At 35.4% G+C, this 23,632-nt stretch overlaps 1 protein-coding gene across 2 annotated transcripts in view; it reads left to right on the top strand.

The window, feature by feature from the left end:
• Window positions 1–23,023, top strand: part of LOC103698021 (calcium-dependent protein kinase 26) — a 28,218-nt gene extending 5,195 nt beyond the window's left edge. The window contains exons 4-7 of one of the 2 annotated variants that reach the window (XM_039120687.1): window positions 170–285; window positions 2,553–2,720; window positions 19,609–19,833; window positions 22,754–23,023. In XM_039120687.1, coding sequence (XP_038976615.1) covers window positions 170–285; window positions 2,553–2,720; window positions 19,609–19,833; window positions 22,754–22,801 — 557 coding nt within the window. In that variant the 3' untranslated portion in view covers window positions 22,802–23,023. The remainder of the gene's footprint in view (window positions 1–169; window positions 286–2,552; window positions 2,721–19,608; window positions 19,834–22,753) is intronic. The other variant, XM_008779973.4, reaches the window with a different exon arrangement.
• Window positions 23,024–23,632: the final 609 nt, after the last annotated feature.

The following is a 23,632-nucleotide window of genomic DNA, read 5'->3' as shown; positions in this document are numbered from 1 at the left end:
TGGCTGAATTTACCTTTTTAACAAGTATCAGGAAGGGGTGAATGATCTCTTTCACTGCATTGACATGATTAAATTGTCAAAAGTGTCACTTCCAAGATATCAAAATGGTCTTTTGACATCTGCATATTGGGGTTTTCTGACATTTGCATTTTGTTTCCCATATGCTCAGGTCATCCCTGGATATGTGAAAATGGAGTTGCTCCTGATAGAGCTCTTGATTCAGCAGTCCTTTCTCGCCTCAAACAATTTTCAGCAATGAACAAATTAAAGAAGATGGCTTTACGCGTGAGTACACTATTTTATTGCAAATTGGTGTACTTCTTGAACAGTTAGGAAGCTGTAGTTCCTATAAAGCATAATGATATTGAGAAAACAATCTTTTCTATATATGTTGACATCATGATAAGTTCTCTTTTTCATGAATGATTTATGACACCTGAGAAATAATTTCCATTTTCTTTTCACATCTGTATGTGATGGTTACTTAAATTCACTTCTGAAATAGAAAATTGCACCTTTACATGGTGCAATTATATAAGATGTAATTCTCTTTTTTGCAGGATGTAATTCAGTGACATTCAATTTTCAGGATGTTTTCTCTTTTCCCTTTTGAAACTTAAAAAAGAAAAATTAAGGGATTTTTGCATGTCCACCCTTCAAATATTTCTTATTTGTTTATTTACTTTCAGCAAGTGCAATATGCATATTTACCATCCTGAAGTCAAATACTTGCATATATATATCCCTTCAAAATTCTGAATTTTGCATATATACCCCTCCAAAAATATGAAACTTTCATACGTACCCCTGAAATTAGATGGCATCATTTTAAGATGAAATAATGTAGACAGTTTTTTCCTTTATTACCTTAGATGCCGGCATACACATTTTAAAAGGTGTTTCGATGCTCATTTATCCTAACCATTGTAAAATGAAAGTGCACCTCTAACATTGGCATGTAATACCAAATATGTTCCTTAAAATTTCCAAAAGTCATAAATAATATAGGAAAAATAGTAAATGCCAACTTCAGATATATTTTGACCTGTTCAGATTAAGCTTATGATGTCAAAAGGTAATGCAAGAAGATGTGGAGGGCACAAGTGCTAATTTTAGACTTTTGGAGGGGCACATATGCACTTTCACCTTTTTGAAATAAATTAGCAAGTAAGGGAGTTTTGAGTGGCATATATGCAAAAATCCCAAATGTTAATGTTAGATCATATATATGCATCTTCTTGCTCACAGATGATGAGTGAAATCTTGGATTACATTAATCAAGTCCAAAAACAAAGTGCCCCATCATCATATGATGTCAACAATCGGGTTTCTGAGTAGGTGATATAAATCATGGGGACTGTTCATTATTTATTTGTGAATATTATGTTGCATCAATTTTTATTATTTTATTTTATTTAATTTTTTGTAGTAGCACAATATGATGCACTAATAAGATGAGCTAGAGAACTCATAATGATGGTAATCATGCCCATTGTCCAATACAACATACTAAGAATAAAAGCCATTCCCAGAATAACAGCCATTGCCCTTGTTAAGTTCGCGAATATCCTCAGTACTTCATTCTATTTGTTTTTTAAAATTTCTTTTATGGACTGCAGAAGATTTTTCTAGATGGTAGGGGTGTATGAAAAGCACTAAGATATATTATTCTTGTTCAAAACTCATCCAATACTATAAAGTAAGTTGCATGGGAAATACACTTAGGAGTTAGGATAATGAGTACAAAGTTCTACCTTGAGGTTCCAATGTCAACCTTTGAAGTTTGCTTTATGTACCTTAACCTTTTCATGGCATGTTGAATCTGCTCCTGAAGATGCTGATTTATTTTCTTAGATGCAATCCTTGTGAATTTGTATGTATATATTATCTAGGTCTTCTACTAAACTACCCTAATTTACAATGAGGAGATGCTATAAAACATGGAATCATAATAATGATATAGGACTTTTGCAGACAGGGTCCATCTTATTTTAATTTTTACAGATTCTGACCATTTTTATGATATTTTGCAGAAACTGAGCAATTTTGAAATTTTCAAGTGCTTTTGCCCTTGATCTCGTGAATAAACTCCAGCCTGTAAATGTGCTTTGCATGCTCAAAAAAATATGTTAACAAAAATTTATGCGTTCATATAAAGCATGTACATCCACTAACACAAATATGTGCATTTACCTCCGCTTAGACATATCATTCGAGTATATGCACTAGAGCCCAGGTTCAAGAAGGTCAGAAAATTTTGAGACTAGGCTACTCTTGCAAAACAGAAAAGAGAAAAAAAAGTGACCTAATTTTTGAAATGGAAAATAAAGTGGGTTGTTTTGGCAAAATTCCCTAATAATGTTGACAAGGGAAAACCAGAACTTCTGCTGTGTTTTACATGATGCTACTAATTTATTTTATGACTATTGTAGGAGCTTGATTTAGTGATTTTTACTGTGTCACTTTATCAAGGTTTCTAGATATTGTTTTTGCACTCCAGCATGAAAGAACTACTGTAGGATTGTCTGACAGTTTGTTCTACATCTTATCAGGTAATAGCTGAAAGCCTTTCAGAGGAGGAGATTGCGGGATTGAGAGAAATGTTCAAGGCAATGGACACAGACAACAGTGGCGCTATTACATATGATGAACTGAAAGCAGGTCTGAGAAGATATGGTTCTACATTAAAGGATGCAGAGATTCGTGATCTTATGGAAGCAGTAAGTCAATCAATATAGGAGACTTCTATTTTCTTTTCATGATTATTTAAGCTGTGCTTTCTCTCTCCTATCTCATTCCCTCTATTTTTTTTTATTTTTTGGGCTCCAAAAAATAGATCAAAATCTGCAAAATAAAGAGAGATCATGCCGAAATTTTTGATTTTGGCTTGATTTTATGATATATTGTAGATCTATGGGTGATCTACACGATGACATAAAAATCTTTAATTTTTGGATTATATATAATTTTTAAAAATTTAAAATATATTTTTGGATAAAAATAAAAAAATAAAAAAATAAAAAAATATAAAAACAGAAAAGCATTTAGGGGCATGCAAGCTACTCCCCAGCAAAATTTAGTATTCAGTTATTTAAGTTTTGATGCAATCATACGTACGGTGGCCTAGGCTTAAATTTGAAAAAAATTGAGAAATAAGTAGCCTTTGATGCATGCCTATGGGCCTAAAAAATATATCTAGCATCTATTATTGGGTTCTACATGGATCTGAGCTGAAATTAATTTGTTAAAATATTTATATTTAAAAATTATTTTTTAACTTAAAAAAATAATTAAAAATATATAATTAATACCAAAAATTATAAAAAATTAGTAGCACATAATACATATTTCAGAAGTATTTTCTGAAGTAAAAAACATATTTTCTGAATTTATGGTATTTAAATATTTTTTAATTTAAAATTTGTTAAAAATATATAAATAAATTAAAAATATGAAAAATTAATATTATGTATTAGATAAATCAGGTGTATTTTTTTAGAAAATTATTATCTTTATCGAAATAAAATTTTACTATTGTTATATAATTGATAAACCTACAGAAATGGAACCATCAAAGAAAAATAAAAAGCTAGAGTGTGACATTGGTTGGAATCATGAAAAAATGCTCTCGAGTCGGTACCATTGGAAGTGTAACTGATGCAATACAAAATTCAAGGGAGGAGGGGTAACTAGGTTGAAACAACACTTAATTGGTGGTTATCCCGACGTATCTTTGTGCCGAAAATGTCCACAGGAGATTCGACGGCTGATGAAGTACTTCGCTAATTTTTGAACAATGAAGGAGAGAGTTTTCAAGAAGAAGTTGGAGATGGACTGTCTAGCCGTAGAGCCACCTTCCTATCATTTTAGAGAGTCAGAAGAGAAGTCCGCTCCAGATAACGAGAAAGCACTTATCTAGGCTGCCATTCAGGCGAGCCTGGATGATCAGTGATAGTAGGATGAGGTGGCTAGGCACAGGGCTCGATTTGGACCCTCATATTACGAATCAGACTCCGGTTCTGCGAGCAGCAGGGCAGATCTAGAGTTCAAAAGAACTTCCTCAGTCAAGAAGGCCATAAACAGAGGCGGTGGCCGTGTTGGAGAATTTTGGTAGCAAAAAAAATGTCATCTAAGGAGATTCCATTAGGAGCCACCATCCGTGATTTAGATTCAAATGCCTTTTGTTAGTAAGGATTCGAAGTAGCATGGGTTGATATAATGTTGAAGAAGGATATGTGGCGAGCTATTGGAGTTTGGTTCTACTTCAGCCACATTTCAGCGAATGTGACAGACAATACGTACTATAGGTTTGTCATTTTTTTCATACATGCTGCCGCTCTCAAGTAGATCCTCCAAAATCGAAGAACATCTATAGTGAGCTTCTTGACAATAATTAGAAGCTAAAGAAGTGGATTGCCTCATATAAGAGTAAGTGGCCCACATATGGACTCACCATATGTAATGGTTGGACCGGTTCTACCAAGCGGAGCATTATCAATTTCTTAACATATTGTGATATGAAGACTTTCTTTTATAAGTTGGTTGATACTTCCGATCAGGTGTACGACACCATATACATCATCAGATTGATGGAGGAGGTGATTGATCAGGTAGGAGAAGAGAATGTCGTGCAAGTCATTACTGATAATGGGCCACAATATAAGGCCGTCGGGAAGATCTTGATGGAGCGGCGACCACATTTTTTGGATCCAACGTGCTGCACATTGTGTCGATCTCATATTGATGGACATTGCAAAAATTCTTGGGGTGCAACAGATAGTAGAGACAACACAAACCATCATTAGATATATTTATAACCATACATGGGTCCTTTCATTGATGGGGAGGTATGTGGAAGGAGAGATCTTGAGATAGGAGACAAGATTTGTTGTCAACTACGTTGCACTTGATAGCTTTCTTGAGAGGAAAGTAACCCTACGTTAGATGTTTGTCATTGCCGAGTGGCAGAAAAGTTGAATTGCAAGGGCTGACACTAGAGGAAGCATTGTCGAGGACTTGGTGATGAGGTTGGTATTCTGGCAGCAGGCTGAGAAGATAGTGAAGGCTATCAGATTATTATATGCAGTGCTTCGGGCCGTAGACATCGAGAGGTACCCTTAGATGGGCTTCTTATATCATATGATAGAGAGGTCAAAGATTCTAATCAAGGAGGCAGATCCGACGTATGCTCAGAAGTATATCGACATCATTGAGCAGCAGTGGGATTATGTTGCCCAACTATGCAGCCCAAAAGGGGGGATGGATTGGGATTTCCAAATCTTTAGCTAATAATACAGTGGAATTTAATTCTTGATGGAAGAAGATAAACTGTAACAGCAGGTTAATAAGCAAAAATGCTAAGGATGAACGCAAGTAAACAAATAATTCAAACACAAAAAAAATATAGTGGTTCAGTGCCAATTCTGCACCTCCATCCATTCTTCGAAACTTTGTTTTTTGGAAATTTCACTATAATCTATTATCCAGATTACAACCTAGTTGTTTTCTGGGTTCACAAGGTCAATCAACCAAAATCTTCAACTGATTGTTTTTCAGATTCACAATCAACCTAGTTGATTTTTTAGGCAATCAACCAAAATCTTCCCCCCGAGTCTATCCTAGGCTCAACACAATCCAATTTCTGATTTGGATGGACCTTTTCTCAAGTTTCAATCCCTGAAACTTGTTACAACAAAGAATAAAAAGAAGTTAAGCTCTTACAATGAATATAACTCCAAAATAATAAATGCAAAATGATAAATGAAGCTAGACTATGTTGGCCGACTTGATTGCTCTTGAAGGCACTTTACTAACTCTCTAATATTGAAGATATGATCGTTCAGCTCACAATGAAAGCTCTTAAATGATTTACTCATTGAAGCTCTCTCTTTTTCTTTTTTTTCTTACTTTGATAGATATTTCTTTGTAGTGCTTGAGCTCTCCTTTTTTCCTTTGGTGTTTTCCTGCATTTATATTTTTTAGAGAATGTTGGAAAACTTTTCTAGTCGTTAGACAGTTAATAGAGCCGTTATGAGATGGAAACAACTATTTAGACTCGTAGAAAAACTGGCCGTTACAGGTGTCAGGTGTAGAGGTGTTGACTTGCCATTTTCTAGGATTGACTCGAGATTTTAAGAGTCTACTCGTGATCTTCAGGAGTCGGCTCAAGTTTGCTTCTGCTTTTGCTGTGCTTTGTCTTTCATCTATGACATTTGTTGAGTCGGCTCTCTCAGTTCAGAGGTTGACTCGGCAGTATCGTCTCCCCACGGTGTCCATATAAGGGGGGAGGGCCGGGGGATGGATGGGAGTAGGGGTCACATGCGAGAGCACTGTAGTCTCCGGCACAGCGCACGTTCTTGGAGTGGGGCCGCAGACACGTGTACCGAGATGATGGAGAGGTTCAACCAGGTGACAAGATTGGAGGGGGGAAGGAAGGGGTGGTGCAGTGCATTAAACGTGGTGCCTCTGACACGCACCAAGAAAAAAAAGTGAGATCCGTTTATGTTGGATGCCCTCCTCAGCCTTACAAACTGAATTTAATTGGAGAATAAATTAAAGTTTTGAGAGAGATGCCAAGGGAGAGGAGTCTTAGTGTTATTCGGAGGGATTGACAGATACCGTATACGGCGGGTATGACCGTATATGGTTGAGAGAACTGCGAGGCTCAGTTTGTTCCTTTGCTGTGTTGCCTTTTTCTATCTTTGATGGATTTGTTTTTGGTTATTAGATTGTTTCGGATTGGTTGCATGCAGGAAGAAGCTTGTGTCCAGATTTTTCGCGTGTAAGGACAGGAGATCAATTTGGAGTTCTTTACTTGAAGCAAATCTGCAAAATATGCTCGCACATTTAAGTCATGTGTGGTATCAAGAAAAGTAGAGAGGTTGCTATTTACATTGTGGACATAATTGTGGATAGAAATATGGACCGGTAGTATGAGCCGGAGCTTGATGAGCGAGGATTGCCTCTACAACCGACCAGTTTTGTAGCCAGCGAGGCTAAGGTCGATGCAGGGCAATAGGCAAATCGCAATATTCCACGCATCCTTTAGCTGATCAGCGACAACTATAGGGCTCACTAGGGAGTCGGTCACCACATGACTCTTTGTCCGAGTTATCCTCTCAGAGATATGATCAAGAGATGCTTAGACGAGACCACTACGCTATCCGGTTGACTCGGTAAGTAGGGGACATCCATCCTCCTAATATAGCCAGATAGAGAGGGGTATGAAGAGTAAGCAGGTAGAGAGGGGCATGAAGGATAAGCAGGTAGAGAAGGCACCAAAAGTAAGCAGGCAGCTAGTCAGCAGACCAAAAACGAAAAATAAAAAACACTTGTAGCTCCTATAAAGAGTGTGGAGGAGGAGCAGTTCACTCAGATTTAGAGACCAGAAGCAGCAGTTTTGGTGGTCATGGATCTGCTGGCCAGAGAGAAAGTGGAGGACATAAGACCACCATTTATGAGACAGCCACAAGGTAGTCTTCGATTTATTGGTGAATCCTAGTTTACGCATGCTACACAAGATAGGGACTACGGTGCATGAGTTGGTAGAGTCCACGAGGATACTATTGCATATAGGAGACGAGCTTTTCGAGGTCATTTAAGAGGATACGATGTAGCTGTAGATGATCTCGCACGTGGAGTAGGATTTATAGATGAATTAGGTTTCAAGTCATATATTGGATCTTATTACCCGTAGCTACAGGCAGCCTATAACCCATATGGATACTAATATGGATATGGTGCGTTTGGAGCATCTTCTAGTGGTAACTATCTTATGCAGCCTGGACCATCTTACGAGTCGCATTTTGCTGCCGGCTTATTCGGATGTGCCCCTTCATAGCCGTTTTATTTGCTAGAGATTACCTCTTAGAGCTAGAACTTCAGTGAGAGATCCGAGAGTGCTTATAACCCAGAGCGTGGTCTTTATGGGATGAATATACAAGACTACAACGCCGCTTGGTTAGAGGGATGGGCTGATGTGCCTCCTGACTATATTAATGATCCGGATATCTACGAGAGGCATCGCCACTTGAGGATGATAGTGTTATTTTGATGATTAACAAGTAATTATCAAGAGTATGTTATAAGTTAAATTGATACTTCATTTATAAGTTCATTACTCTCAGTATATTTGTGTGATTGATAATAGATACATGCTTTGTTCATTTGAATGAATCTAACCTTGAGAATGCAGCAAAGTGTGGATTGAGTCGACCCAAAGATTGTTTGAGTCGACCCCGGCACATCAAGAAATCATTTGGCACACTCCTGCAAAAATGGCACAGATGAACAGTTGGTTGGGTCGACCCAAGGTAAGCATGAGTCGACCCAAACTTCAAGAACCTCAAAACATGAAGGAAATATGTTCTCTGGATTTACTGAGAGGGTCGACCCAAACAGTGGTTGAGTCGACCCAAGCTTGAGTCGACCCAAACTCTGAGAGGGTCGACCCAAAGGTAAGACAGAAAGACAGACAGAAAATGGTTCTCTGAAATTACTGAGAGGGTCGACCCAAGAAGAAGTTGAGTCGACCCAAGTGAACTTTGAGTCGACCCAAAGAAAGGATGGGTCGACCCAAGTGAAGGAAGGCTGAAATCAAAGTTTCTGTGTTCTCTGAGAGGGTCGACCCAAGGAATGTTTGAGTCGACCCAAGGCAAAGTTGGGTCGACCCAAGGACAGGTTGAGCCGACCCAAACACGGGCTGAACAGTAACCGCTAGTTCTGCAGATGTACTTTTTGTCCTTCCCAAGGTGAGTAACGGCTAGTTTTTCAAATCTAACCATTGGGACTTGTCCTAAGAAGGTGGGAAGCTATTTAAAGGGGCACTATTCATCAGAGAGAACAACTTTTGAGTGGGATATCAAAGAATACACAAGAAAACAAAAGAGCCCTAATCTCCTTCATCAAGAGCTTCATTCAAGAATCAAAAAAAAGGATTGAGCAGATTCAAAGAGGCATCAAGAGCTCCATCCTCCCTTGAAGAGTGAAGCATCCTTGACAAAGAAGAGCAAAGCGACTTCAAAGCGATAAATACTTTCTAACTCTTCTTTGTAGTTCATATTGTTTTATATGCTCATTTAGGAGTTTGAATCTTTTCTTTTTATTTGTTAAACACTTTGTAAAGGTTCGTTGGTGAGCCCGCAAAACCAACAAAGGTTTTTGGTGAACCCGGAAAACCAAGTGTATAGGTTCGTTGGTGAGCCCGCAAAACCAACAAAGGTTTTTGGTGAACCCGGAAAACCAAGTGTATAGGTTCGTTGGTGAGCCCGCAAAACCAACAAAGGTTTTTGGATTGTGACCCCGGAAAACAATCCAACTGTAATCCGCGGGATTATAGTGAATTTCCAAGGGGTCGCTTGGGGAGTGGACGTAGGTGCTAAGGAGAGCACCGAACCACTATATATTGTTGTGTTTGTGTTGTGCATGTGCTTACGTTTATTCTTGCAATATCTTCCATCTTTGTTCTAGTTTAACTCATTCAAATAATTTAAGAAAGCATCCACCGCACTTAATTAAGAAAACTTTTAAAACACCAAAATTTAGAAGAAACCAATTCACCCCCCCCTCTTGGATTGTCACCTTGGGCAACAAGTGGTATCAGAGCAAGGTGCTCTAATAGTACTCATTGATCTCACAATCAAGAGTTAAAGATCATGACAACCCAAGTGGGATATTCTATGAGTGAGGGACAATTAATTGATAGACCTCCACTATTTGATGGTATAAACTACACATATTGGAAAGCACGCATGCGCATTTTCATTCAAGCACATGACTACGATTTATGGAGTATCATAGTCAATGGGCTACACACAAACACTAATCATGATAAAGAAAGGGCTCAGCAAAATGCAAAAGCCATGAATATTCTTTATTGTGCATTGGATGATAGTGAACTTAATAGCATATCTTTTTGCATAACTGCTAAGGAAATATGGAATATGCTTGAAGTTAAATATGAATGCACTAACGTTTCTAGTGAATTTGAAACTAGTTCCGAAGAAGAAGAGCATCAAACTGAAACAGAAAATCTATGCTTTGGAGCATATGAAGATGAGGTATGTACTCGAACACAAAGTGATTTCTCATTCAAAAATCAAGTACATACTGAAGCTCAATCTGATTTTACATTTGATGAACTTCATGATGCTTTTTCTGATTTATACTTAGAATATAAGAAGCTTAGTTTAAAGAATAAAAAGCTAAATCAGAAAAATCTATCTCTTGCTGAAAGCTATAATATAACTCAGAAAAATAATAAATTACTTTCAGAAGACAATGAAAGGCTAACTAAAGAAGTTAACAAATTTAAGCCTATAGTTGAAAAATTTACTATCAGCTCTGAAAAACTGAACTTAATGATAAATAATCAAAGAGCTGAATTTGAAAAGGCTGGATTAGGATATCAATCTTGGTACACACAAAAATCCCTTAATGATATATGTGTTAAATCCTCCACTATCTATCCTAAAACGGATTCTAATTTATCTGATGAACCTAATGAACAAAAACAGAAAATTAAAAATCCATCATCCACTTATATTAAATCAATGTTTGTTAGATTTAATAAGAGTATGCAGAAATACATTCCTTATAATCCTAAATTCTGCAAGCCTATGGACAAAATAGCCATTAAGAAAATATGGGTTCCAAAAGGAACAATAATAGCTAACCTACAAGGACCCAAAAGAGCTTGGGTTCCTAAGTTGAAAATCTGAATATTTTCTGTAGGTGTGTCTAGCACTCAAGGCTCCAACAAAAGATGCTAATTTAGAAATTGGGTGCTCTAGACATATATTAAAGAATGAAACTTAAAATATACTTTAGAAAAATAATTGAAATGAAAAGAATAATGAAATTAGTAATCCTTGCATCTCATCATTCTCTTTGCCTTAGTATCTAATTAAAACATAAATTGGAGGTATTAATCAATTTTGTGATATAGGTAATATTTTTAAAAATATAATCAAATCACTTCATTTTATAGTATGCCTTACTTACTGTTGGATAAGTTGCTAAATGATTAATCAATTTATTAAGAATAACTCTATGAATTCTCTATCTACTTGATTGAGAGTTTTTATCAATGATATTATCTTATTGATCATAGACATGAGAATGTATACTTGGTATGCCTTTAAATATATGCACTATGAATACCAAGATTAAAGAAACCACTTTTGGCATATAAAATCAACTCATACTAGTATGGACTTAATCTCAAAAGACCTTGTCATTGGTTCACTTAGATTAATTTTTGCAAGGTCAAAGTTTGCTATGTATGTCATCTAGAAAAATAAACTAGAATCATTTCTAAATTTGAAAATATTGTTTCCACCTTTTAGCCGTTGGAAATTCTCCATAAGAACTTATTTGGATCTCTAGGATTGTGAACCTAGGAGATAAGCTCTCTAATTTTGTAATTATGGATGATTTCTCAAAGCTAATGTTGGTTTTATTCTTGGCACTTAAATTGAAATATTTTCTGCTTTGGCACAAACTTACAAAAGGTTTCAAATGAAAAAGGTTTGCAAACTGTGAAAATTCATGGCACAGCTTTGAAAACCAATTTGTTGATAAAATGGTATTGAATACAATTGTGCTTGCACCAAGAACACTATTGCATATAGGGGTTATAAAAATAAAAAAAAAAAATAGAACCTTTGTTGTGTAAGGACAATGCTTTGTGATAGCAGTTGATTAATACTATCATCACAGCTTGTCATATTATAAGGTTTCTATTAAATCTATTTTTAAAGAAAACCCCATATGAACTCATGAAAAACAGAAAATCAAATGTTGCATACCTTCATGTTTTTCAGTTATACATATTATGTTCTCAAGAATGAAATATATGCCAAATCTGATAAAACAAGTATTTCTTTGGATATTACTCTTTAAGCAATGCATATAGAATATTCAATGAAAAGATACTAGTTGTAGAAAGATCAATTTATATTATTCTTATTAAAACTAGATCTTTTATTGAGAATATAGTTTATCACTTTGATTCTATGTAACAATCTGAATTTTGATAGAAACAATTGTTTAAGATAATTTGATTAAAACTCAACTTGTATATCTTATTGATAATTATCTTAAGCAAATAGAATCTAAGCTAAATTAATTCTGAAAATAAAAAAAAAATTGATTTGACCTTGATGAATCCTTCTATTGCCTCACATGCTTGTCCTTGAACCATTTTACTTAATGAAGTTATCTCTTTAGTTCAAGTGACTTGTGCTTGCTTATATTTAGGCAATCTCTTGAGTAAAGTGACTCAAATTCAATTATTATCATGTCTCATGTTGAGTCATCTAGTTAAGAAATATGTTGTATGAATGTTTTTGTATCCTAGAGAACCTAATGAATTGCCTTCAAGAAAAGAAAAAGATTTAGCTAATGATACAGGACTTATGAGCAAGAAATTTCAACTTGAAGGACACCTCGATGAAAGATACAATAAACATCCCCTTGCAAACAAAAAAAAAGAGATTTTCTTCAGCCAAGGATGTAAAGAATTTAAAAGATATTTGGCTTGAAGAATGCTAAATGCATTGGTAATCTAAACCCTTCTCTTGTGAGTTAGTTGAGCAAAATTAATAGTCTGAAATTATATGGTAGCATTTAATTGCTAATCTTCTTGATATCATGCTTCATTCTCATGCTAATGATAATTGTTTCATGGTATGATTAAATTGAAGTTCACTTTTGCCTGTATAATGCATAACCATGAAATACACAAGTTTATGCCTCAAGTTTCTAATTCAAAATAACTTGTGATAAGCTATGAATCATTGGGCATAATGAAAATGCTGTTTGCATGATATATATTTATATGCAGCATATTAGATTAATTCTTTATTCTGCTCTTTCATGTAACTACTTGAAAATGACAAAAAGAGAGAGATAAAGAAAAAGAAAATGAACATTGCTCAGAAGAAGTAAAAGCTAAGTAAATACTCCAATCTTAAGTAAAAGCAGCGTAAGCATAATATATTCAGCATATTTGTGAGACTTGTGTGAACATTCTTTTGGAAGAAATAAAATCCGTAATTAATTATATTTAAATAGGGAGAGTTTGGAGTGAATATCTTGTTGCTAAAGAGAACAGTTTAACATTTCTACATTGCTCATTATAGGGATGGTGCCAATGGGGAGGCTAGTGGTAGTACCCGGCACTATTTGACCCAACTATTCGGTGTAGGGTATATTAGGGACGGCACAAGAGGGAGGCTAGTGGTAGTACCTCGTGCCCCTTCCAACTCCACCGGATAGGGAGCAAATAGAGTATAGAGCATAAGAAGGTAAAAATGAAAGTATATAAGAAGAATCAAGTCAAATTTTTAATCACTTGAAAACACACTTTAAGGATGAAATCAGTACAAGATTATATTTAAATAGGAGGAGTTTATTTGAAAAGAATTGATTTTGATCATTGACATGCTTGCTCTTAATATTTTAATGCATGACTTAACACATAATATATTTTGCATATGGCATGATGTCTTGAATTATGGGTTCTCAATATTTTGTAATGCTCCATGCTTGGACAATTTGATTGAATGTTTGAAATACTACATAAAATTTTTATTTGGTATTATTGAAAAGAAATTTCAGAATTGTCGTTCACAATCATCTTTAAAATCTGAAAGTTGAATAAATTTGTAAAAAGGAGAAGAGAAGGATATCTCTATTTAGGCAAAATGAATTGATTTTGTTTTATCCTTCAACTTGCTTAACTTTGGTATATAATGTTCAAATTCATACCAAAACTCAACATAAATACAAATATTCTGAATATGCTCTTATATGTTTGAAATATGTGTTTTCAATCGTAATGATTTAAGATGAGCTACAATGTGAAGATACATATCTCAAATTACAACTTTGAAAGCCTCCTTGAGAATCTTTATGAAATTCAGAATCTGATTTTGTATAAAAGCTTAAACTCAATATGAATTTCTAGATAAAACTACAGCTTAAGAAAAATAGAATAATTCTGATGCCTTGATTGCTTGCCCCGATACGCATCTGAAACATATCATTTCTTATCTTCAAAGTGTACTAATATTGGTCTGAATGATGTGTCTTTCGATGATCTTGATTGCAAACAAATATTTTTAAATATGTGATTTTATTTTGATATTGAAAAGATTTATTGTGCTTCATATATACATTGCTGAAAAACTTTGATTAAGAAATTGAGTTCTATAAATATATATACTTCAATGATCATCTATATGTTTTTTTTTCCTCTCCTACATTATTAAAGACTTCTATCAAAATATATATGTATATATATATTATTAAAAGAGTGAATGATCTTGAGTTTAGAAATATTTCAGCTCACTCAAATGATTCTTAAAAGAAAGATTAAGAGGAAGCATAACTTGTTCTTAAAAGATTAAAAAGAGTGATTGCTATAAATTTTGAATAATTCTAGATCACTCTACATTCTTGATATCATAAAATTTCAGTTTTATTCACGTTTATCATTAAAATCTGAAATTCAACAAAAGATAAGAATAATTAAAGAAGAATGCATCTTTTAAGGGGGAACTTTAGATATTTAGTATCTTATCCTAAAGTTACTTTAATTTGATGCATACCTTGAATTTTATGGATTGATTTTGATGAACCTCCTTATATTGCAAGACTTGCTTTAATTATATAATAAGTTTATACCTTGAGATGAGTTCTATAAAGGTTGTCTTATCTCAAACCTTGAGTCTTATGAAAATAAAATATATTTTCGAGATTGACAATTTTATTGAACAAATTCTAAAACTCTCAAATGGAATGATTAATTAAGGAGGAGAAAGAAAATTTCAGAGGGAGAGATCATATAGAACTTAATCATGTAAATTCACAACTAAAGATGAGAGAAAGAATACTAAATGTAAAGTGGTATTAAACTTTGTGCCTCATTGAATATCTTTTGAAAGTTGGATTTTCATCTGTACTTAATTGGTAAATCACTTGTTTTGAAAACTAAGTGAAAAGGATTCCATTTGTCTTAGTATTGGAAATTTACTTTGGAATCTACTAATGAGCTCTTATTGGCTTGCACTTTAGTGTTTCAATCATGAGCCAATTCATTTTAATTGATTTTGATGATATGATCTTTAAAGGAGTAAAAGAAAGTCTTTAAGAGAGCTTTCAAAGAACTTTCAAAGTCCTGAATTTTATGTATCCTACATTGCATAAATTCATATTTTGGTATCTATGCTCCAATACTTTTATATCATGAAAGAACTTTGAAGTCATTAAGAATTAAGGATTCAACATAATCTTATGTTTTTCGAGTATATAAGTTTTGATCTTTATCTGCTCTTATACTATACTCTAAAAATTAATTAGATTGCTCTCATGTTGCTATATACTTAATATATTAAAAAAAAAGGGTATTGAAGTTTCATTCGTGCTTTTTTTGAATATTATTCTTGATACTCCTTGAAATAACTTGAAAAAGATTCCATCTACACTTGATTTCAAAACTATCTTTGGAATCTACATTTAGAGATCACTTCTAGCTTATATCCTAAATATCTCATTCCTAAAGCCAAACACATAGAAATAAGATATGATTTTATTAGGAATCATGTGCAAAATGGAAACATATGTATTGAGCATATATGCACTGAAAAATAATTAGCCGACATATTCACAAAACCCTTGAGTGAAGATAGATTCTGCACGCTAAGGAGAGAATTAGGTATATGTGATCCTTTTTATTGAAGAAATATAAAAGGGAGCAAGTAGTCTCATGATACATTCCTCCAATTTCTAAAAATCCATGAAACATGAGTCAAACTTGTTATCTATAGATTCCTTACTCATGTATCATTGTCCCAGAAAGAATTTATAAGGATTGGAAGCAAGAAAAATTTTTAGAAGCAAAAAGAAAGAGAAAAAAAAAATTCTGCACTTGGGTCAACCCAACCCAGAATAGGGTCGACCCAACGTTGAGTCGACCCAAGAAGTTTCTTGAGTCGACCCAACGTCGGGATCCCACTATTAAAAGGGAGATCCGTGAGCTATCTAGGGCACTGTTTACCCTTTGTCCTCTTCCGAAAACCTTATTTTCCACTCTCAAATCTTCTCCAATCATCTCCAAACAGTAGATTACTTCAAGATCTTGGAGAAATGGGACCCGAGAGAGCCGTAGCCAAGCGATCCGGGAGAGTCTCACGATCTTGTTTAGAGACTAGGATATGTATCTAGTTCTCATATGTATTTGGTGGTTATCATGCATCTTTAAACTTTGATTGAGGAATATTGTATTTGCTTTTGCTTTTGATATACTAAAATGTTCCTATTTTGATCAATGAAGTTTGAAGTTTGGTATTTATTGCATTTTTTCCCATGTACCTATTTGATGATAACAAAAAGGGGGAGAAGTAAAGAAAGAGTAATAGGGGAGAAGTAAAGATATAAATAGAGTAACAAAAAGGGGGAGAAGAAAAGAAAGAGTATTTAATTTGAGAAGTAAAGAAAGAGTATTAATTTTGGGAGAAGTAAAGATATTGTTTAGAGAGTAAACAAAGTAACAAAAAGGGGAGAAGTAAAGATGTCTTAAGAGTAAGTAAAGCAAGCTAAAGAAAGGATTATGTAAAGAAAGAGAAATAAGAACTTAAGTAAAGAAAAGAGAAATAAATAGGCAAACAAATTGAAAATCATATAAGAAAGCTTATACATCTAAGGGGGAGCAATTTGTAACAATGAAATTGACTAAATCAAAAATTTCCATCAAAGTTCAGAATTTGGCACATATAAATTCAGAATTTGGCACGCACCTCTCGCACCCCGATACATAACCTGAAACTCAGAGTTTATCTCAAATTTTTGAAGTTTCATCACTAATGAATTATAAATGAAAGGGGGAGCAATTCAAAGAGTCAAATTGGCAACATTTAAATGATATAGGGGGAGATTTCACTCTTATGTATGAAAAGCTGAAATTCAGCAATTTAATCCCTTTTATAAACTGATTTTAAAGACAAGTATCAATAGGCTTATACTCTTTATTTTGTAATCATCAAAAAGGGGGAGATTGAGGATGATAGTGTTATTTTGATGATTAACAAGTAATTATCAAGAGTATGTTATAAGTTAAATTGATACTTCATTTATAAGTTCATTACTCTCAGTATATTTGTGTGATTGATAATAGATACATGCTTTGTTCATTTGAATGAATCTAACCTTGAGAATGCAGCAAAGTGTGGATTGAGTCGACCCAAAGATTGTTTGAGTCGACCCCGGCACATCAAGAAATCATTTGGCACACTCCTGCAAAAATGGCACAGATGAACAGTTGGTTGGGTCGACCCAAGGTAAGCATGAGTCGACCCAAACTTCAAGAACCTCAAAACATGAAGGAAATATGTTCTCTGGATTTACTGAGAGGGTCGACCCAAACAGTGGTTGAGTCGACCCAAGCTTGAGTCGACCCAAACTCTGAGAGGGTCGACCCAAAGGTAAGACAGAAAGACAGACAAAAAATGGTTCTCTGAAATTACTGAGAGGGTCGACCCAAGAAGAAGTTGAGTCGACCCAAGTGAACTTTGAGTCGACCCAAAGAAAGGATGGGTCGACCCAAGTGAAGGAAGGCTGAAATCAAAGTTTCTGTGTTCTCTGAGAGGGTCGACCCAAGGAATGTTTGAGTCGACCCAAGGACAGGTTGAGCCGACCCAAACACGGGCTGAACAGTAACGGCTAGTTCTGCAGATGTACTTTTTGTCCTTCCCAAGGTGAGTAACGGCTAGTTTTTCAAATCTAACCATTGGGACTTGTCCTAAGAAGGTGGGAAGCTATTTAAAGGGGCACTATTCATCAGAGAGAACAACTTTTGAGTGGGATATCAAAGAATACACAAGAAAACAAAAGAGCCCTAATCTCCTTCATCAAGAGCTTCATTCAAGAATCAAAAAAAGGGATTGAGAAGATTCAAAGAGGCATCAAGAGCTCCATCCTCCCTTGAAGAGTGAAGCATCCTTGACAAAGAAGAGCAAAGCCACTTCAAAGCGATAAATACTTTCTAACTCTTCTTTGTAGTTTATATTGTTTCATATGCTCATTTAGGAGTTTGAATCTTTTCTTTTTATTTGTTAAACACTTTGTAAAGGTTCGTTGGTGAGCCCGCAAAACCAACAAAGGTTTTTGGTGAACCCGGAAAACCAAGTGTATAGGTTCGTTGGTGAGCCCGCAAAACCAACAAAGGTTTTTGGTGAACCCGGAAAACCAAGTGTATAGGTTCGTTGGTGAGCCCGCAAAACCAACAAAGGTTTTTGGATTGTGACCCCGGAAAACAATCCAACTGTAATCCGCGGGATTATAGTGAATTCCCAAGGGGTCGCTTGGGGAGTGGACGTAGGTGCTAAGGAGAGCACCGAACCACTATATATTGTTGTGTTTGTGTTGTGCATGTGCTTACGTTTATTCTTGCAATATCTTCCATCTTTGTTCTAGTTTAACTCATTCAAATAATTTAAGAAAGCATCCACCGCACTTAAGAAAACTTTTAAAACACCAAAATTTAGAAGAAACCAATTCACCCCCCCCTCTTGGATTGTCACCTTGGGCAACACCACTCGACAAGATTTTAGATATTGGTATATATGTTGTACTTTAAATATATGTAATTGATTATATTATTTATATTTTTCACCTCACTAGTTGATTTTAGGATATTTCATGTTGCTTCTTGTAGCATACAATATCCTACTAATCATTTTATATTTTGTATCACTTTAAAACAACAAGATGCATCATTTAGGTTAAATCGGAATTATAGAAACATAAAAAAAACATAAAAAAAAATCAAATTAGACTTAAAATCATTGAAAAAGTTGAAAAAGATTGATTACTAATTAATTAAACTTAAAAAACTCAAACAAAAAATTGGGAGTGCCGGTTCCGAAACGGCACACCTAAAAATACCGTGTGTCAGTACGGTACCGGTTCGGTATCATACCAATTTGCTCACTGACCGGTATAGGTTCTAGTACCGATTCGGCAGACCTTGGTACCGATTATCGTTGCATTGATCGAAATTGGTCAATTAGTTTTGTTTGTTGAGGCATAAGGTGAAGTCATTGATTGGTTGGTTGCTGAGATTTGTTCCTTTTCTCTTTTATGTGCAAAGAGGCTCATGTTTCATTGTCTCATTTTTGGGAAAGGAATTGGTATTGAAAGCATAACTTGGATTGGTGCTGGGTTTAAATTATTGTTCTCAACAAGACTTTGTTCTTCCCCCTTTTAACTTTTCTGTGTGGCAAGTGCGGAAGAGCACTGTCATGTGGATACTTCTTTAATGCAGTCCTCTTAAATTAGGCTCCTTTTCAGCACATCCGAAAATGTTAGAAATTTATGCTCACATTTATTTATGAATTTGAAATTAAAATCTGATCTCTTGTATGTGGGAGATGGTTTTGGATACTAGAAAACTGCTCCACAGTGCAAGATCTATTTCTGTAAAGTCTTCCGCAGCTCTTTGGTTGTACTTATAACTACTTTGCTGTTCTTTGAGATGCATTTTGTCAATAATGTAAAGAATGTGATTCCATATGCCTGGTTTCTCTGACTTGTTACAATAAATTTCAGGCTGATGTGGACAACAGTGGTACCATAGACTACGGAGAATTCATTGCAGCCACTGTACATCTCAACAAGTTGGAACGTGAAGAACATTTGGTGGCAGCTTTTTCATATTTTGACAAGGATGGAAGTGGTTATATTACAGTTGATGAACTTCAGCAAGCTTGTAGAGAGCATAACATGACTGATTGTTTCCTTGAAGACATTATCAAGGAAGTGGATCAGGATAAGGTAAGTCACAGATTTTAAAAATCTTTTTGATATAAACCATTTAGTTGCAATAATTTAATTCTATATAGTGCTATTAATGGCTGAAAAATGATATGTTTCACATATTGGTGGTGCGTGACTAGGAGTGCTATGTCTATCAGATTAACCTTTTTTTCACGCTGGAGAAAAACTTTTGAAATTGTCTCATATTTTGAAATTATGTGGTTTCTGTGAGGGCCTGGTCCATTGACCGGCCCACACATGATTGGGCTGCAAGCCCATGTGAGCAAGGGCTCATGGCCCGTGCATGTGGAGAGGAAGAATCAGACTCCGAACAGGAGTCCTCTTTTTCCTTGGATTCTGCAGGGAGGAGGGGACCGTTGGCGACCGAATTCTACCAAGTTTGAGCCGATTTTTGCTTATAAAAGAGTTTCCTTCTCCTTTGGCATCAACCATGGGAGTTCATCCATTAGAGGCATAAAACTCTAGGTTTTTCATTGGAGCAATTCGGAGTTTTTCGCCATTGAACCGGTCGAAAGAGCTCGCTGGAGGCAAGGTAAGCCTTCCCTATTTGTTCTTCAGTCTTTGGGGCCGCCTTTCCACCTTAAATCCGGCCGGTGAATCGCTGGATTGATCGTGGACAAACTCCCTCCCTCCCTCTCTCTCTCTCTCTCTCTCTCTCGTGTTGGTCACCATCGGCGGCCACTCTCTCACCATCATGCCACCGGTCCTCAGCCGTAGCCGCCGGTCCTCCGGCCACAGTTGCCATCGGGCTGGAGGCCTTCTCCTCCCCTCCCCTGTCTCTCGATGGGGTGGGCTCTCACCCCCACCCCTATTTCGCATTGGAGGAGAGCAATAAAGAAGAAAAGAAAAGAAAATCTATAGCAAAAAAAAGAAGAAAAGAAAAGAAGAAGAGGAGAGAGAGAACCATCCCTCTCTTTCTCTCTCATCTCCATCTTTCTCTCTCTAAAAAGATCCATGGATTCATAAATGAGTCCTATTGACTTGATCAACGAACTCGAGTTGCCCCCTGCAAAGGGGCCTGATTTGCCTGGGTCCTGGGCTGTCTACTGGACCGATCATCCCAACTTTGTTGAATGCCCCTGAAACTCCTATTGATGAACCATGTTGATTGATCTTGGCTTGATTGAGTCCGATACAATAAGCGAAATTCTAGACTTGACCCATACAAAACCATCGTACGCTCGGTCAAGTCTTCTCGGATTATTTTTTTAAAGTTATTATTTAAAAATTAATTTTGCTGTTAATATTTTAAATAGGTCTAGCGGAGTCGTCTAACAAAGTCTGACAGTCTAAGACAAAAGAGATAAGTAAATCTTATACTCCTTACTAGTTTTCGAACTTGTAAATAACCCTGACACTCCTTATTAGTTTTAAAATTTTCATATATTTTCCATGCCTATGATACTAAATGTGGATGATATCATGTTTTCTTAAAATTAGGGATCAAGCATACGATCTTATGAAACTTATGATTTATTGCAAAATAATAGTTTCATAAATATTTTAATATTAACTTGTTTATGAACTATGAACTTCATATTTATACAAATTGTATTTCATGATTATTCATTCTATTGTTAAACGTTTATTTATTGACTATGAATTCTACAAAGCCATTTGGTGTTTTATTCATGTATGATTCAAGAAAATATGATTTAAGAAATATGACCTAAGAAAAATTGTTTTAAAAACTATATCAAAAAGGTTCTCAGATAGTTATGTATGGCCCTGAAAGTAGGGTAGATCGACATCCAGTTTCATACATACGACCCTCTCAGGGGATAATAGTAGTTGGCATATGACCCTGCTAGTGGGTAATAGTAATTGGCATACGACCCTGCCAGCGGGTAATAATAGTTAGCATACGACTTTACCAGCGGATTATAGTAGTTGGCATACGACCCAACCAACGAGTAATAGTAGTTGGTGTTTGTCGGTTACGGCCTTGTCACGGGTATAATAGTGACCTTAGCATTTAGTCTAAGAGTAGTAATTTGATCAAGAATATGGTTAAATGGTAAATAATTTATGATTTTATTTATGCTATACACTTGGAACCATGTTTACGACATATTGGCGATTTTGTAGAAGAATTTTAGTATATTAATAAACTATGAATTTGTGGTTAATGATTTTTCGAATATTGAGAATTATGGGTTTGGTATTTATGTCTAGATTTAGATGCTCTGAACTAGTATTGGTTTTATTTAATGGATGATGAAATTGGACTTTTAATTATTATATATTTTTGCGATGGATTTGAAAATCTAAATGTAATGTTGGTTTCGTGTTATTGTGGGTTGTACCTCTTGGTAGCACGGTCATATCATGCTCCGAATTTGGAGCGTGATAGTTTCTGTGTTAGCTAGTATGTTGCTTGAGCTAAAATTTTATTTCTTCAATATCAGCTCTATAAAAGATGACATATTCCATATTGAACCCGAACCGTACATAGCCTAGTGCATTTAGTAACAGCTAAATGATCTGTAAAATGCCTACCAGTATGAACAACCCCCTTTACCATGATTGCCTCGTTCTAGATCGGGACATACTGTTCGATTCTGAAAGCCTCCGATTTCATTGGCTTGGTCTTTTATTTTTGCATATGGGTTTCATTTAAAAGAGTAAAAGATCTTGTAAGAACAACTTCTCATATTGCTGTGTAATATCTGTCATATTTTCCCTCTCTTTAACCTGTAAACGATATAAATATTTCACGAATAGCAACCAGATATTTAATATAGTGTAATTCATGAATTTAATTTATTAACTCAAGTCTTTATGGAAGATATTACATGTCATGCGCTTTAACTTCAGATTACGACTAAAAGATACAACATAGCTGACAAAATAAAAGACGCGGCATCCATGTTTGGCGATTATCTTTGTTATGGAAATGTAATATATAGTGTCATAGTTTTGTTTCAGGATGGTCGTATTGACTATGGTGAGTTTGTTGCAATGATGCAAAAGGGCAATATGGGAGTTGGAAGACGGACAATGCGGAACAGTTTGAATATAAGCACGAGGGATGTAACAGGAGCTTTCTGAATTTTTGTTATGTACAGCTACTGTTAAAGAAATCCATTATTTTCCAAGTTTCTTTTCCTGCCCTTTTTGTATTTATGTTGTGAAATGAAATATGGAAAAATATGGTGTTTGAATCTGATGAGTGTGTTAATATATTCTATGGAAAGGAGCAAGTTAGTTATTCAAAACCTGGACTTACATAATGCCAAGGCAACAGTGAAATCAAACCTTGTCATGCCAATATTGTGTCGATTTTGCAGTACAACTATACCAAGAAGGGTTGACAAGTTCTGGGCTGTCAAATGGGTGCCAGCTCTGCCTTCGATCGTTAGTTTATCTTAAGCCAATTGTGGATTAGGCGGAAGTACTATTCTGTTGCCATTAATTTCTATATAAAACTAGGATCATTTTTATATAATCTTTTGAATCTTCCTGGCGTTTCCCGCAACTTGTATCTAAAATACAAAAACTTTATTCACTCACTCTCTTTTCTTTGTACTTGCTTTACTTTAATTGCTTATTATTATGATCTATATCAACGTTATTGCCCTAGTTTTGCGTCATGTTTGGCATTGTTTTTGAAGGGCTAGAAAGCACCTCTATGAGGGCCAAAAGCTCTTTTTTTGGTGATATTGAGGTGGTTGGTAGTGTAAGGCGAGGCCTAGTCCATTGACTAACCTACCTAGCTTGTATGGCACCTAGCCTTTGGCCTAGCTTGGTACCAGAGCAAGGCCCAAGGCCTGTTCCCAATTCCAAATTGGGATGG

Source organism: Phoenix dactylifera, unplaced genomic scaffold, assembly GCF_009389715.1.
Source record: "Phoenix dactylifera cultivar Barhee BC4 unplaced genomic scaffold, palm_55x_up_171113_PBpolish2nd_filt_p 000855F, whole genome shotgun sequence".
In the NCBI taxonomy this organism is placed as follows: Eukaryota; Viridiplantae; Streptophyta; class Magnoliopsida; order Arecales; family Arecaceae; genus Phoenix; species Phoenix dactylifera.
Note: the sequence above shows the minus strand (reverse complement) of the source record. Positions and strands in the feature narration are given on the sequence as shown.